The sequence below is a fragment of the Anser cygnoides genome, chromosome 1 (genome assembly GCF_040182565.1).
Source record: "Anser cygnoides isolate HZ-2024a breed goose chromosome 1, Taihu_goose_T2T_genome, whole genome shotgun sequence".
Classification (NCBI taxonomy): domain Eukaryota; kingdom Metazoa; phylum Chordata; class Aves; order Anseriformes; family Anatidae; genus Anser; species Anser cygnoides.
Genome location: NC_089873.1, coordinates 126,604,875 through 126,618,045, shown reverse-complemented (window position 1 = coordinate 126,618,045; position 13,171 = coordinate 126,604,875). Strand labels below are relative to the sequence as shown.

Sequence of the window (13,171 nt, the reverse complement as noted above, 5' to 3'; positions counted from 1 at the left end):
CAGCCATCGGGCTGACTCAGCTGGAGTCGAGTCCCAGGAGCTGCCCCGGGGCTGCTGTTTGCTCTCGCACTTCTGCGTAGACCTGGCGCACGCGGAGCACCGCAGCTGGGGCACAGAAGCAGGAAGGTTGCGGAAACCCTGCTGCCTCCTTCCATTTAGGAGTGAAAATTCACACAGCGAGGCCCTGATTCCTCTGCGCTGGGGCAAGGGGCAGCGGGGATCCCCTCGGCGCAGGGAGCGGCGTGAGAGGCTGCTCGGGTGGCACTGGCGAGGGCGTGAAGCCCTGGGCTGCGAGGACGGAGGCAACGAGAGGTACCTGTGCCGTCAGTGGGTCAGGCCGGGGGCTGCCTGTGCGCCTGAACGTGCTGTGAAATGAAGGTGAGAGGCGGCGCGTATCTGTTGTACGCTGTTTATTTTTCACGTGGAGCTTGGCTGATAAATAGGACTGAATTAAAGCAACACTCATGAAAAATAAAACCCAACCATGACTCAGAAGTGCAAAATTGCCCTCCACGTGTCCAAAGACAATGAGGTTCTGGTTTGCTGGAGAAAGCGTGTGGATATCGGTGCCTGTACCAGCGGGGGAAAGGCTTCAGCGTTGATGTCCTAAACGTGAGGAGGACGCCTGGTACAGTATATGGCTTTGTCACGGGGTAGCCACCTGTGACTGAGAGACAGCTCCCGCTGCAAAGAGGTCACGCCGCCGAGTTTTTCTCCAGGTCCTACGTACAAGTCACGGATGCTGTCTTCCGCTCAAACTGCTGATCAGGGGCTGCTGGACAGAAAGCGTTATGGAATTCAGACAAACAGAGGAACTGGGGAACAAGAAAAACCTGCCCACCTCCATTGCATTTGGACATGGCTCGTTGTGTAAACAGCACCAGTAGAGAGCAGACGGTTCCATGGTGGAGGAGCGGGTTGCGATGGGAAGACTTAGACTTACAAAGGATCAGAGAGACCGACGAGTGCATCCCAGGTGCGAAATTACAGTAACGGGTTGCCTAAGGCTGAGGAAGGTCGTAATTGCATGGCCCCATCAGGCGCACAGCTGGCAGCAGCTGGACGAGCCGCGGCTCTCCTTGCGCTGCCCCGTGGAAGCAGCGGTCACCCTGTTCCCTGATGGCCTCTGTGCGGCTCTGCGAAGGACCCCGCTGGGCTCCAGAAGACAAAGAGTGCCGTGAGATACTGGTTGGTCTTGCGGTAGTCAGAGCTGTGTCTGGCAAAGTGTTCCCGAAGGCAAATCGGTTACCCCATTACCCCTTATCCCGTAGGTGAAAGCTGTGGGGAGGGAACTAAACACGGGGCTAATGCGGTGCTTGGTGCAAGGGGGCTGCGATTTACCTGTCTGGAGAGTTTGGGAGGGAGGGAAAGCAGTTACCCAGCACGTCCCTCGGGAAGGAAGGCTGCTGCAGGGCGCGCTCGGGCTCTTCCTTCAGGGCTCCATACGGGCAAGGCTTTGCCCTGGCGCAGAATCCCATTGCTGCTTCACAGCTCGACCCGAGCACCGCGGGCTGGGCGCTTCCTGCAGCTTCCTGCATGGGGGGATGGGGCAGCCTCAGGGACGGGGCAGCCTCCACGCTCAGAAGCCCCGCGGGCCTGCAGCCCCCTCGCCGGTGCCGGCTGAGGGACTGAGTGGAGCCAGGCTGGCAGGCTTCTCGCTGCCGAGCTGGAAGGAGATCAGCTGGAGCATCAGGGGCAGGGGAAAGCTGCGTCAGTGCTACTGCCGCTGTGGTTCTGCCTGGGGACAGACGGGTGTCACAGCAGGAGGGGAAAAATCCCCATGCCTAATCCCGTTTAAAAGGTTTCCATTGTGTTTTCCAGCCTCTTCTCCAGGTTGGGATAGAGGAATGGCCTCGGGACCCCGTGCAGGGGCAGCGTGTCTATGAACACATCTTGTTCAGGGTTTTACGAGAAATTTAAATCTAATTGGATTAGTAGCATGTGAGGACAGTAGCACTGTTGGGCTCGTCGCTTGGCAATGCCTGTCTGGGAGCAGCAGGGTTCCTGGGAGAGAGGTTTGTTCTTAGGCTGTGGGATCCCACGTGCGTTTCTGGAATTCACCAGTAAAAACCATCAAGGCCTTCAAACCAGCTATTTCCCACAGCAAAACATTCCAGTTAGGACTGTCTTCATTTACTTACTTGTCTCTGAAGTGCAAAAACGGGGAGCAGAACAGAAGTTGTCAGGCACTAGGAACATGGGGAACGCTCTGAGAAAGCAAAGGGGGTCGGTACGGCCTGAATCTCTACGTATGCCCTGGACAGAGGCTTGGTCAACAAGCAACATTGCGCAGCCTGAATGCATCGAACGACCTTCCGTAAACCCAGCCGGGCAGCTCTCCGCTTTGCTGGCACGGTTTGGGCTCTGGGCAGACTTCCTTCAAAAAGAAAGAGGTGAAATTTCCTTCCCCCTTTCGGAACACGTTTGCAGCAGCAGCGCCCTTCCTTCCCGTGCTGGAAGAGCTCAGGGTTAGCAGGGTCCGACGCAGCGGCCGTGGCTTTGCCCGCGCTGCCTGTGGGCTCGGTGCAGGTCCCGCCGGCCCGGCCAGCCCGCGGGGCAGAAAGCGGCAGCGCTGGGGAGGACAGGACGTGCACGGAGGCGGGTGCTTTGCTGCCAGTCCCCGGTACGGCGCCGGGCAAGCGCTGCTGGTGGGGCCTCCAGGCACCGCGAGGGAGCGGGGGTGGGATCGGCTCTTCCTGAGATCTCCCTTGCTGTGCTCCAGTCTGTTTTCGACATCTCCCAGGGCACGTTCCCTGCTGTCAGAGGGACCCCAGATGGTCCTCGCGCTTCTCCCCATCCAGCGGTTGAGTTCATAGCTTGTTCTTCTGTCTCATGGTTAAAAAAATATATCTTTATTTTACTTCTCGTCCTCGTCTCCCTCGCTCATGCTGCTGAGGGAGGCGGAGGCAGCTTTTGGAGAAGAGGGAGGGGAGGCTTTATTGAAGACCCAGGGTGGGGACGGCGAACGGGACGGAGAGCGGCCTCGCGTAGGGCTGCTGGTTGGGCTCTGCCTCGGAGAGAAAGCCTGGAGCATGCGGCCGCTTCGCTCCTGGAACATCTGCTTCTGCAAAAACAAAGGGGAGAGAGAGGTGCTCCGTGAGAAAGGCGCAAAGAGGGAGGGGAAGGTGTCTGGGCAAGCAGGGGCTGCTCCGCGTGGCTCCTCTTGCCTGAGGAGGGCAGAGAAACCGGCTTCTGCTCCGAAGCACAGCCAGCCCATCCCAGATGTGCTTTGCCTCTTACACCATGCTCGTACTAAGTTGTTTTTACTTGACGAGGTTTTTGTCCTAGCGAGGACACCCCTAGTATGAGAAAACTCCACGTGTTGTCCTGAGCCAACCACAGGGACCTCCCTCTGGCTGACTGTAGAAGTGTTGGTGATTCTGTCTCAAACAGCCAGTTCTCTGCCTGAGTTCCAGGTGCCCCTCGTTCCCAGGACCTCTTCCTCCTGGTGTGCTGGGACAGGGCACCTGCCTCCTGCTGAGCTTCCTGGCCAGCAGAGACCTCTCCTCCTCTTCCCCTTCCCCATGGAGGCAGCCCCGTGCCTGCCAAATACGGGCAGCCACTTCCCCAGGTACCTGGGGCATGCATCACCAAACCCTTCAGGTAGGGGGCAAGGGAGGGAATGCCAGAATTCAGACATCTATTAAAAAGAGAAACGTGTGCAGGCCGTATGTTCTGCTTTGGGCTTTATTGTCGTTTGCTCTGTAAAGCCAAGTGGGGACCTGCTGGAGCTGGCGGGGTGCAGCAGCCCCACTTTTCAGTCAGGTGAGCGGCTGCAGTAAGGCAAATGCTGCTGCTTGTTAGCGCCGGCGTGGCCTTGCAGTCAGGCTCCAGGGGCGGGTTGCAGGAGGTCTGGCTCGTGCTGCACGGCTGCTGCAGGCTTCATGTTGAAAATGCAAAATCCGAGCGACTCACTGCTGCGCTTGGATAGGGGGAGCAAGAACTCAGCCTCGCCTGGAGCGCTGGAAGTCGGCTCGTAGGTGATGCTCAGCTGGAATGGAAGAGCCATCCCCAGCAACGTTAAGTTACCTGAGAGCAAAACGCTTCCACAGAACGTGTGCTGGGCATGCTGCTTGGGCAGCCGAGGTCCCCAGGCTTTCTCAGCTTGCATTTATGTTTGGTTCCTCCTCCCCTTCCGTGCCTGCAGCGGTTGTGCCCTGTGCTGTCCTTCCTCCAGCCAGGGAGCACAGGGCTGCCCCTCTCACTCTTCCTCCCCATCCCTTTGCCACTCAGTATTTCCTGCCAGAGGAGCAGCAAACGCGAGGTTTTTCCACCAGGTTTCTGCTCTGGGCTGATCCAGGGCATTAAAGATCGAGCACAAACAACAAACCTGAGTGTTCCTCTGTGAGCTCCCTCACCCAGTTTATGTTTTTACCCTGTGGGCCTTTAGCTCTGTTATAGAGCCTGGATTTCACTGCAGTGCAGGTGGCAGAGCAGCTTCTGACTTCAGGCAAGCTCAGCACTGCTCTCGTGCATGAAGACCCCTGGGCTGTAACCTCCCCCTGCGCCTCCCCTAGGTCCAGACCAGGCAACACTTCCTCAGCGCTCCACAGCCAGCAGGTGGCTGCTCCTGACACGTACCGTCAGCCTGCCACGGAAGGGAGGCATGTAGACGGGGGAAGGTTGGTGCTGCTGAAAGCTGTGAGGATGTCATGGGTGCTGGCAGAGCCCTGCAGCCTGCTGCAACCGAGTGGTGGGAGTGCAAAATTTCTGTTTAAGTCAAAGAAGTTGAGTTTCTGTTCATAGAATCACTTGATTTCTGCCAGCCTGCTGTGAACCCCTTTGCTATAAACTTTGGGCCCAACCCATCAGCCAGGTGTTCGCCCGCTGTGTTGGCTTGATTCAGCCAGTTTTCCTCTCCCTGAAAATAACCCTCACCAAAAGCATGGTCTTTGACATGAAATATTTTTTTATCCTGGCCAAGCAAAGCAGGTTGTCTCCCTCCTGCCCCTGGCACCTCCCAGCCATTTCAGGAAGCTCAGTAACATTGCGATGCTTCCTGGTATTGCGGTACCTGTGTTGGAGATGGGAGCAGCCCAGCCTGACCCGTCACCGGCCCTGTCTCTGCTCTGCCTAGCCCGCTTGGCCGCAGGCGCGTGGCTGTGCCCTGGGCTGTAAGGGAGAACCCCACCTTCCTGCTAACTCCCCCGGCCGAGCCACAGGACGCCTCCTCCCTGGTCCTTTCCTCACCGCAGCTGGGTGCCTGAACAGACCGATGCGCTCACACCTTCAGCTGGGAGAGTGCCCAGCCTGCCCGTCAGTGCCTGAGGCACCAGCCGTGCTGGCTAAACCCCTGGCAGCTGCCAGAGGTGGCGGCAGCATCGTTCATTTGGCTCCAGACTGACCCTCCTCCCCCCCAGCAGGGTAACTCACACCTCCAGGTCTTCACAAGCCAGCGCTCCTAGCGCGGGGGTGCTCTGGGCGCTGGTGCTGAATAAATACACCCAGTTAGGGACCCACCATACACACCGGAGGGTTGGACAACGCTGGGGCTCTGGACCTTTCCGAGACACCACACAAGCATTTCAAAGCCTTGGTTCAAGCAAGTTCAGATACAGCCAGTTTAGAAAATACTTTGCTTTTGGCAAACTATTGCTGGACAAATATATTTTTCCCACTACCGAATTTTGTGGCTTGTTGTAGCATTCATGCTGCTTAGCGTGGGATCTGTGTTGACACCTACATCCTACGTGAGGCTGGGCAAAGGAAATTATATTGCCTACACATCGACGCTCCTCTGCTTCACCAAACAGGCACCAACGGGGCATTACGAAGGACTGCTGCTTTTGAGATGCTGATTCTTCTGCGGGCTTTGAAGGTCCAGGCCATGCGCACCTGGCATGGTCTGAAGACCAGCCCCGGGTTCCAGCTGCAACCCATGAGATTCACCACGGGCGGCCGTGTCCTGACGTGGCAGTGCCCGACTCCCTCTGTGCACTTCACAGAGGGAAACCAGCCCCTGAAGGGATGGTTCATCGCACTCGGAGGGGAAGACTGGCGCAGAAATCCTGTCCTGTAAGCTTTGCTTTCTCTCCACTAATCTGAAACGCAGCTGTCTGCTCATAAATGTCTGAAATGGGGTGAAATTAGTCCCACTGTTTTCTGCTTCCACGGCGCTCCGTGTCGACCAGGAGGGACCAGGCTGTGCTGTGCTGCTCTCAAGCCAGAACAGAAGTTTCATGCCATGTTAATTGCTGTTGTTTCTGACACCTCTGTGACTCTCCCAGAAAAACACATACAGAGACTTGTACAGGTGGGCTAAATTACAAACGAATTGCATACATCCTTGCAGTTCGGAAACTGACATTCTGACCTTTTCCAGAAACTGCTGGATTTTTGTGGGTTACATGGCCCTCACTTTTAGAAAATTGATGCCAGCATAAAGTATGTTCTAATGACTATTTGTGAGATAATAATAGCATATTAATGGAATGCAAATTGCTGATCTAGGAAGCTAGCATGCCCATAACGATTCCTGTACTTTTAATGTCAACATTAAAAGCAACATCTAACTAACTGTGATACGGCAAATTAATGTTAATAACAGTTTTGACACTAATAGCAAGTTATCATTATTTTAAAAGTCTTTCCTGCTGCAAGGCTCAAACTGATTTAAAAAAGCCACAACACCTTTCAGCTCATTGTCACTGATGCTTTTCCTGCAAGAGTACAAGGAGATTTCGCTCCTCTCGACACTTCCAGGCTTTTTCTTAGCAAAGGTCTCTGATTGCATCAGATTTCCTACTTTGTGGTCCAGACACTAACTCAGTAAACACCCCAACGTCCCCTCAGAAGACCTTCACAGAGCAGCTTTTCTCTAATAAATCGAATTCCACAAAATATTTATCACTAAAGGGTTTTAAAATGTCCTCAGTGTGTGTTTTTGAGTGGGTAGAGCAAGGTAATAGGACAAAGGCTTTGAAATTCTCCTCTTCTCTCTGCACAACCCAACTCACCTCACCTCCTGTGGACTTCACAGGACCTATTAGCATTCTGTTTGTTCAGCACCTACGGCCATAGGACTGTCTCCGCATTGGGAATGCTGACTTGCAATCAACACACTCTTCACGTGGATGTGGTCAGTGCAGGTAAACCTGGGCTAGTCATCAAAAGAGTTTACAGTTTTCACTTTCCAAAGGAAAATGATACCACTAGTGAACAATTTGCTAAAAGGACGAGGGTTTGTTTATAAGCGGAAGCTCTGCTGAGATCCTTCCAACATAGCGTGCTATTCACGACGCTGTATTGTTTGAGTATGGACTGATAAAAGTAAGGTGGGAGACCATTATGTGTGTGTTGGCTTTTTAAAACTACTCCAATAGTATCTGGTTCACGCTCGTCCTAAACTGTTTGTTTTCTGGCTTGCTGCCTCTATCGACATTTTGTGTCAAACTGTAATCCATAAGCAGTTAAAGCTGTGCACAATTCTCTTGCAAAGGGTTTGCTTTCAAGTGAGGAGGGAGCTGCCTGTCTGCACACCATGGTGTGAAAAGGTACCACTGAAGCATCCTGCTGTTCTGCTCAGTATTTGTCTAGTTCTTATTCTTCTCCCCTCAGTTTATTCTGCATCGCTTGCTGCTCTCCTTCCCGCTCCCACACATTTCCTGAGACCTAGCTAAAGCCTCGCTAGGAGCTTCCAACTAAAACAACACATCTGAGATCGTGCCTGTATTGAGGGGCTTGGCTGGGGCCTGGGCTTTCACCAGAAAACACCTGCGCAGAGCGCTTGTTGGAAAAGGACCAACACCCAGCAAGAAGGGCTGAGAAGTTCTGTACAAACAAATGGCAACCTTTGCATTCAAATTAAGCTTTGCTGCTGGCTTCAAGCTAGCAATGGGAAGTGTTACAAGAAAACAAAGCTGCTGAATGTCTGACAGGCTATCAGAAATGAAAAAAGGGGACCAGGACTCTTCTGGGGATCTGGATTGTCACCAACTCACCACTCATTGCGTGATTTTAGTTTGAGCAGGTAAGACCTTCGGGTTTCTCGTTAGAACGGTACTGTTACAGCCTCTCAGCTGCCCTCCCAAAGCACTGCAAACCTTTGGTGAATGGGCAGCGGGGCACTAGCACTTACCATGGACTCCTTCAAAAGTGCTTCAGTTTTACCTGAAACTTCTCTGTAGTCAGTTAGAAGACCCTGGCCACTAGACATGTAAAATCATTTCTCAGAACATTAAATCGGTAGTTTTTAAAGCTAGAAAATTGTCATCTTCTACTGTTGAATGCAGAGAACGAACGGAACAACTCAACTTTTCAATGCTGCTGTTTCCCTCACCAACTTCAGTGTATAATTTCTCTCTGATGCCTGTGTGGTCCCATTTAGTGCTAACGGGGAAAACAGACGGTATCAGCCTGTTTGCTGGTATGTGGCTGTTAGGCAGCACTACTGAATGCAGCATCATACCCAGCATTGCAACTTATTTCACAGCAAGGCATCACCCTGGTAAAAAAAAAAATCTATAAACATTAAAGATAGAAGTTGTCCTGAAGAAGCAACAGACATGGCAAATCCTCCTGCTGCAGTATTGGCATGCATTATTGGATCCAACAAGCAGGTCTGGCACTAGTCTGCTGTGCTGGCTTTCAAAATAAAGACTACAGCAAAAGAATTTGCTCTTGATCTGTGTTATAAGGGATAAAAAATAATAATAATAAAAACAACACTCAGACTTCCTGGGATGGCAGAACACCTACCAAAGCTCCATCAGGTCCAAACAGCTCTAAAAAGTTGCCGATAAATTCCCTGGACTTTTCTTCCCATTTCTGAATGAGGTCATGGCTCTTCTCTTCCACCTTGTTAACAAATTCTTTTGATTTTTCTTCCACATTCTTTACTTTTTCTTTCATTTTGTCCACTTGGTTTTGAAAGCGGTATTTCTTTTCCTGTTTTAAAAGTGTGGACAGACATTAATTATATATATAGGGATTTGGGAATAATTAGGCACTGAAAGTAGAGAAGAAGAAAAAAAATCTCATTAACGTATCGTAATGCATATGGCCTTGGTTAACTGTTCTCACTTTGTATTTATATACACAAATTTAATGTATGTGTAATGAAGTGCAGGAAGTACATATCGAAAATAATGTTTTACATGATTACTATCTTTATTCCACTACGTGACTCTTTACTTTATTTGCAAACTGAATGAAAAGTTGAAAATTTTAAAATTTTGTGAATCTTGTGAAGGATACGAGTGAGAAATTAACAGCTCTAACTTTGGAGCAAGCAAAAGCAAATCTCCCTCTGCTTCCTAGCAATGCATCCCACTGCTGAATTGACAGCCTGGATGTTGACTTGGTCCCAAATGCCTCTTTGGCCAGATTTCTGCAGAGCAGAAGGAAAACTACGTTCACCTCCGAGCCTGGCAAATACAGGAGCTTCTGACTACAACAGTAAGATGGGCATAGGCCAGTGGCTTGTGGCTAGGAAACTTAGTAGAAAAGAGAATAAACTCCTAATTGCTTAGTAGCACAGACAAAGAGAGGAAAAGAGAAGATAATGTTGGGACACTCTCACCTGGCCAAGCTTCTAAAACACTTCAGTGGTTAAAGGTTTTTTGTTCTGAAATGCTTCTGTGCTCCACAGAAGTACAGTATACAAAACTACCTACAGCTGTGCCCCTGAAGGCAGTATCATCTTCATAGCAGCACGACTCACTATCAGCTTTTAATTTCCTGAAAACTTCATTTAATTGACCCTTTACTTTCAAAATATATACTGTTTATTGCTGGGGGGATGTGGATGGGAGGGGGATATTCTATCTCAAGAATCACAAGAAAAAACATCTTTGCAGGCCACAAAGCCAAACAAAATCAATGAATTCCAAAGAAACCTAACTCACTTTGCACCTAGTAAGTAACCAAGCCTTCCTTTATCTAGGAAAACAACACTTTTCTGTCTTGGTGAAATCGCATTTTTTATTTTGAAACACAAAATGCCTCTGGTGAAAAGTAGTATTTTTGCAATTGAATTACTATAAGCTAAATAACCAAATGTCAGGAGGGACTTCAGAAAACTGATACGGTTTAGTGGAGGACTTGTTAGTGTTAGGTCAGATGTTGGACTCGGGTGATCTTGGAGGTCTCTTCCAACCTAGGTGATTCTGTGATTCTGTGATGAGTGTTTGCGAGTGGGGGAAGCCTAAGATATGTAACAGTATCTTAACCTCACAATAGTTAAAAAGTAACTTTAAGAACCACCAAGGCATCCAGCATGCCCTAATTTAAGAGCTATTTTGGGTGGAATACTTGGAGCAGAATTGTTTAGAGGTGTAGAAGACTGAAAAGAAGGGCAGTGAAATAAATATTTATGCCCTGTGTACTGTCATTTATCTGCCAGACTTCAAAATAAGAAACGAGTAAATAAAATCCTAATGACATGACACAATTCAGTCCTTCACAAGGGGATTTCCCAGCTCCAGAGAAGAGGGGAATGCCTCCTATGATCTAGCCCAATCACAGTGAAGATTTCAGTAACGTAGGGACTTGAAATTGGGACTTGGAACAGAAAATGGAGGGAAGTAAACTTTCATTTCTGCTACTTTATGGGAGGGCAAGGTGCAGTTCTGTATGTGGAAGCTGCATAACTTGAGCTGCTAAATTTTTCTGAGAAATCCTTTCAAAGAGCACTCTTGCCCTACCTATTTTGCTACATACCGTCTCTTCTGGCCTCTTCACCATCATTTAAGCATTAACTTGCTGACATACTTCCTTGTGTTTTAAAATCCATTTTAGCTTCCTCTAGTTATCTCATGTCTTGGTTGTTTTTGTTTTTATCTTGTCTCTCTGTCGAGAAAGTTTGGATATCAAAATCTTTGCTTTCTGTGCTGCCTTCTCACAATGGGAACAGAGAAACAGATCATCTCTTGGGTCTGTGTTTGAGAAGACTGCAGCTGGGGGGTTGATTTTCTTCCTAGTATGTTATTAAGTCAGTTACAGCTCAAGGAGAAGAGGGAGCAGCAGCTTTCTTACCAATATGGAAGTGTAAGATGGAAATGAAGCCGCTAATTAATAGGAGTAATTAAAACTATCCTCAGCTTACCAATTCCTTTTAAGTCAAGTTCCTCACAGCTCTGCCTTCTATTTTTAAAACACTTTCTTAGCCTCTGTGCTACGTTTGGGGTCCTACGAGAGGCTGTTTCAGAAGTGACTGTGGATGAGTGTACTTACGTTTATAAAACTAACATTCAGCTCTTTGGCGGTGTATCCCCGTTGGAGGTTGCGTCGGGCATACACGTCATAGTCCCGGACGATCCTTGTGATGATATCTGACGTTGAGATGCCCTCAGTTCTCTGCGTTGGTACGAACATCCCTGAGCAAAGTGGGAAAAGAAAGCCAGCTGGGAAAGCACGGCAGGACCGGGCACTGTGGCAGGTAGCTGAGAATGGATACAAAAACGCCTAACCATAGTCAAGACGTTTGCAATTCTGGCCATCTTATTTCTAGTTTATTTTATCTCCCTCACGTGTGAGCTTAGAGAAGGCACTAGGTTTCTACATGGTTCATTTTCCCTCAGCCTGCAGAAAGGCTAAAACTTGCCTGCTGCACGGTGTCAGTTGTGATGCAGGAAGCCAGACTGGCTCCTGAGCCAGCCCTTATTTAACATTATATAAAGGGCTGGGGGGGAGCAGTTGGCCTCCACTCACATTACTGAAAGGCTTTTTGGGCTCTCCAGCATATTTCCACTCTCCCCTCCATTTCTATGTTGCACCATCTGACAGTCTTTGTTCTGCTGAGTAAAGCAAAGCGGTAAAACAAACCACTGGCCAAAGCCATGGAGCACCTCCAGGTTGGAGATGTGCACTCTGCATTACAGTATGGAAATGGAAACACCCAGGAAGTGCTGGTAGCTTGTAACAGGAAGATGGCAAGTAATGGTGGTGTGAACGAACGTGGATATATACAATGGGGACAGGCCATCGGTCTCTACAGCCCATTTCATGTACACCTGGCCATGTTAAGGGGTTGGATAATCACTCTCCCTTCTCCAACTAATAAAACTGGCAATTTATTAATACTGCTTGATTTTCCTCGACATAGATGAGGAACATATTGCTCCTCATCAAGACAGGCTCATTTAACATGTTAAAGCAAGTCACAAAGGCAATAATAGCAGAATACTAGCTCACCTTGTTTTAGTAGTTATTTAGGGCTACCAAAATTACTTCTATCACTTACATGTAATTGCAAAATTAAACTGCTGATGAGAGAGAGAGAAGTTAAGACTGGAAATGGTTTTGGAAAAAAAAAAAGTGCCTTGTCTTAAAAGGACGCTATCGCTTTTGTCAAATTAGTCTTCACATACTCACTTGAAATAGGCAGCATTGGTAGCCAATTTCGCAGGGTTACAAAAAGAACTGGTGAAGAAATCAAGAAGCTTAGCAGCCTCCTGTGACTAAATGATAAGTGATACCTTCTCTTTATGATCTCTAATTACTATTCTGCTCAAAAATAGATTGTTTTAATCGTGAGCAGCAAGGGTTCCCTGATCACGCTTTTCAGGCATGCAGTAGTCACTCAGGAAACTATTTTTGGAACCCACTTTAAGCTAAAAACCTTTATTGACAGGAGCTACAAGAATTCATTAAGAAAACCCAAACCCTACCCTTGCTAAGCCAAGTGCTGAATTGTTTTCCAGTAAGTGGACAAAGCCACATGCAGGAACATCACCTTTAGTCACTGGTTTTGCTTTCATTGGCTCCATGTGTTATACTGATTGATGTTTTCAAACCTAATTGTTTACAAATGTACAGAGGTTTAGTCAGCACACCATTGCACAGCTCCCAGTTGTCCATATACTCTCCCACCCATTGACTAGAGTGGGGAAATAGTAGTCCATGGGAATCTACACAAAGAGCTCCACACTTCCCATTTGTTTTTCTGCTCGCTAACTACTCAGTGTGGGAAAATGAGAGTAATGGAACTAAGGAAAAAGCACAAATGCATCCTCAGCATTGGTCTATTTAAAACAAAATACCTTACAGGAAATTCATTGCCATCATAATGGTGTTCTGGAGTGTCAGGACTACTGTCACTAGAACTCAAAACCCTCCACAAGTAACATTATTCCCATCTTCAATCTAACAAATTTCAGTCATACAAGGTTGAAGTCACTTCTCCAGCATCCTGCAGTGACGGATGTGCAGGACAGAACACATCTCTGAAGCT

The 13,171-nt window shown here is 48.9% G+C and overlaps 1 protein-coding gene across 8 annotated transcripts in view; it reads right to left on the bottom strand.

Annotated features, from left to right (window-relative positions):
- Nucleotides 1-395: 395 nt before the first annotated feature.
- Nucleotides 396-13,171, bottom strand: part of PCYT1B (phosphate cytidylyltransferase 1B, choline) — a 32,120-nt gene continuing 19,344 nt past the window's right edge. For 4 of the 8 annotated variants that reach the window (XM_066980622.1, XM_066980605.1, XM_066980613.1 and 1 more), the window contains exons 7-9: nt 11,173-11,381; nt 8,698-8,886; nt 4,011-4,239 (exon numbers count right to left, since the gene is read on the bottom strand). In XM_066980622.1, the coding sequence (XP_066836723.1) occupies nt 4,021-4,239; nt 8,698-8,886; nt 11,173-11,381 (617 nt within the window). In that variant the 3' untranslated portion in view covers nt 4,011-4,020. Of the gene's footprint in view, nt 3,065-4,010; nt 4,240-8,697; nt 8,887-11,172; nt 11,382-13,171 lie in introns of those variants that run through there. The other 4 variants (XR_010826025.1, XM_066980584.1, XM_066980597.1 and 1 more) reach the window with 4 other exon arrangements.